Source organism: Eutrema salsugineum, unplaced genomic scaffold, assembly GCF_000478725.1.
Source record: "Eutrema salsugineum unplaced genomic scaffold, Eutsalg1_0 scaffold_24, whole genome shotgun sequence".
Classification (NCBI taxonomy): Eukaryota; Viridiplantae; Streptophyta; class Magnoliopsida; order Brassicales; family Brassicaceae; genus Eutrema; species Eutrema salsugineum.
This window is the reverse complement of record NW_006256797.1, coordinates 946261-949791: the sequence shown is the minus strand read 5'-3', so window position 1 is coordinate 949791 and position 3531 is coordinate 946261. Positions and strand designations below refer to the sequence as shown.

General features: G+C 42.4%; 1 protein-coding gene across 1 annotated transcript; it reads left to right on the top strand.

Annotated features, from left to right (window-relative positions):
* Positions 1-940: 940 nt before the first annotated feature.
* Positions 941-3045, top strand: LOC18015351. Its single transcript, XM_006397344.2, has 4 exons — positions 941-1475; positions 1955-2008; positions 2372-2497; positions 2641-3045. The coding sequence occupies exons 1-4, from the start codon at positions 1089-1091 to the stop codon at positions 2845-2847; spliced, it is 774 nt and encodes a 257-aa protein (XP_006397407.1). The 5' UTR covers positions 941-1088; the 3' UTR covers positions 2848-3045.
* The last annotated feature ends 486 nt before the right edge of the window (positions 3046-3531 follow it).

The window sequence follows — 3531 nt, the reverse complement described above, 5'->3', positions numbered from 1 at the left end:
CCCGACCGTCGGACAGTGGTGGACCAACGGGCTTAGAGAGGGCGTTGGGCCAACAGGCCTAGAGAGAGGACGTTGGGCCCACGTGCCTAGAGAGGGCGTTGGGCTCACTAGGAGGGGCGGTTGGGGAGAGTTAGAATTGATATCGCCGGTCCGCGTCTGGTCCCTAAAAGGAGGGCGGGTCGGGATGTCACAAATGGTATCAGAGCTGACACCCAACCACGTGTGTAGAGTCGTCATGTGGCCTCACACCGTAACAGGGTGAACGATCCTGGTGCAAGCACTGTGGGAGTAAAGAAAGAATTCGGGGACGAATTCCTTGGAAGTCGGGGAGAATTGTAACATCCCGATTTCCGGTATATGGAAAGGTTTATAAGAATTGATTTGGCTACCTATGTCAACAAAGTGCACTTATCTTTTCCGGTCAAGTGTGCTGAGAGAACTCTAGAGTTAAGCGTGCTGATGTTGGAGTAATCTCAGGATGGATGACCTATCGGGAAGTACTATGCGGTATCGTGCGAGTGAGGACAAAGCACAGGGAAAGATCATGTGGTGATTGCAGGGACAGTAAACAAGTCTTACGAGCCTTCCGGACTAACGACTCCCGACCGTCGGACAGTGGTGGGCCAACAGGTCTAGAGAGGGCGTTGGGCCAACAGGCCTAGAGAGAACATTGGGTCCACATGTTTAGAGAGGGCGTTGGGCTCACTGAGAATGACAGTTGGGGGGAGTTAGAATTGATATCGCTGGTCCGCGCCTAGTCCCTAAAAGGAGGATGGGTCGGGATGTCACAAAAACAATGAGTAAATCACTTCTCTAAAAAAAATCCATCTGATCGCGTTAATGATGCTCTAAATATCATTTTCCGCACAGCTTATTAAACCGGCCGGAACTGAAACAAAATAAAATACCAATCACACAAAATAAAGTACAAAGCGGCCAGAACCAATTCTTGTATTTTTTTGTGTCAAATAAACCAATTAAAGCTTCCTCTACGTCTTCTTCTCCACGGCGAAGAGTAACCACAAAAACATTGTCTTCTTCTTCTTCCTCATACAATCGCTCTGCGAAAATCTCATGGTCTTTCGAAAATGGTGAAGGCTTGCAACTTGACGTGGCCTTCCGCACCACCCGGATTCTCCACGCCTTATCCGCAACGTCACGCGTATACCTCACGCGCCGCCCCTTTACTGCGGGTGAAGGCCTTCCAGCGCGGAGACTTCGACCGCTTCGCCAATAACATCAAGTCGGGGAAGGCTTTGAGAGACGCGTGGCGGACCGCGAACGATGGATTTGAGCAATTCGTCTTTGAGGCGAAGAAAACCGCCGAGCGCATCGATCGTCAGTACGCCGTCTCTCGCCGTTTAAGCTCAGCCGCAAGCTCCGCTGGTGACCGTGCTCGTGAGATTGATCGCGAGTTTGGGATAAGCCCACGCGTCAGGAGCTTTTCCGTCGATTTTAGTAGAAATTTCCCCAAGGTGCGTCTTCCTGTAGTTTCGATTGCTTAAGCTAGATTCTGCTATTGATAATTTTGAGAATTGAACTTGCTAGTGAGCATCTGTCATAAGGACCTTTAATTTTCATTTCGTCTAGATTCTAAATTTCTCGAGTCTTGACTGTTGCTTTTGTGATTATTCCTGATGTCATATTATCAAATGGAGCAAAATGGGAGTAGCCATTGTATCTCGACATGTTGGAGGCCATTGAAGAGAAAGCTCATACTTTTGAATTAAAGAGCTTTCGATTCAGTTCCTTTTTCTTCGTCATTTGTTTTCGATGGACTAGATGCACATTTACTTCTTATGTATACACTGGGCTATTGGATCATTCCTGTGTATTTAGTTGGTTCAATAGAATTAGTGCTGTGATTGATAATACTTGAGAAACGATACTACATGATTGTACTTACAAGACTGTTGCTTGTTCTGAGTTTTTTCCCACTTGTTTTATTTTACAGTACCGGAAGCAATTCAGTGATTTCTTGAACACACCGCTCGGTGGAAGTTTTGCGGTAAGAATTTTTCTCTTACTTTTACTCTACTATGTATCTACGATTGAGCTGGAACTGATAATTTTGAAGGCAGTATCCTTATATCAATATTTCAACAAGATCTTATCTGCATAAGCTCAATGCTGATCTTGTTGTGATCCTGTGTCAATGAGTCACCTGATCTATCTGTCCGTTGTGTTCTTTACATCCTTTTGGCTCTATTGCAATCTACTTTATTAAAAGCAACAGACTTGAACTATGAAACCAGAATTTTTTTATGAGCAGTGGCCTGATTTTGTATAGGCTGTCCGATTATAAAGGCTTAGTGACTCCTAAGAGAGTTTATAATCCTAATCTTGGATATTCTTTGATTTCATATTCCAGACTATTTTCTTTCTTTGGTTTGCGCTCTCTGGATGGTTGTTCCGAGTGATAATAATCGCGACATGGGTTCTTCCAATTGCTGGCCCTCTTCTTATTGGTGCAGTGGCCAATAACTTCGTCATCAAGGTATATAGCTAATAAAACTCAGGTCCTTTTGTCCACATTCTTGGATTTAGTATTTGATATGACATATAACCGATATTGTGACCTGTATTTTCTTGAATCAAATGCTTCTAAAGCTCTGTTATATAACGTTTGGTGCTGCACAGGGAGAATGCCCGGCGTGTAAGAGACAGTTCATTGGATACAAGAACCAAGTCATCAGATGCGAGGGATGTAGAAATATAGTGTGGCAGCCACAAGGCGACTTCTTCTCAAGAGAGGGCAACAACAACAATAACGACAACAACAACAAGGGTAACTCTAAAAAGCCACCTAAGTCCCAAATCATCGATGTCGACTTCGAGGAGAAATGATGATCAGAGAGAGAGACCGATATAGTAGGTGACAATGAAGCAGAAGGCGATTTAAAAGTGTGTTTCGGTAGTAGCTGAACCATTTGCCGTTTTTGTTTGTTTTAAGCTGCAGCTATGCGGAAAGGCACTCGTGTTGCTTGTTATGTACATGATATATAAGGACTTTGCGTAGATGAATAAATTTAGTTTCCATGAGAACACAGGCCAACGAGACTTGATTAGAACTTCGAAAGTAATTTACACCAAAATCTAAATCTGAAGATGAGCAAACTGAGATCCTAGTAGAGGCTGCAGTTGTAGTGGTAGCAACTCTTCTTCCTCTTTGTTACTTTAATATTAAGGGAGGATTGCTATTGTGACCTTTAAAATAGCTGAAATTAGTATAACAATCTTACATTCTCGAAATTAGCAAAATAATCTTTTTAAAAAAAAAACCTGATTTTACCCTTAGGATAATATTAAGGGAAGATTGCTATTGTGACCTTTAAAATAGCTGAAATTAGTATAACAACCTTACATTCTCGAAATTAGCAGAATAACATTCCTTTTTAAAAAAATCCGATTTTACCTTTAGGAAGCTTTGGTGAGAAAAAACGTATTTACAAAAATGCCATTATTAAATTATTTCCACGTCAGCCGTTAAATTGGACTACCGACAAATAAATCTATCAATATGAATGGTAG

Coding starts and splice junctions, on each gene's coding strand:
- LOC18015351 (XM_006397344.2), top strand. CDS start 1,089: ATGGTGAAGGCTTGCAACTTGACGTGGCCTTCCGCACCACCCGGATTC. Junction 1,476..1,954: donor TTAGTAGAAATTTCCCCAAG/GTGCGTCTTCCT, acceptor TTTATTTTACAG/TACCGGAAGCAATTCAGTGA. Junction 2,498..2,640: donor CCAATAACTTCGTCATCAAG/GTATATAGCTAA, acceptor GGTGCTGCACAG/GGAGAATGCCCGGCGTGTAA.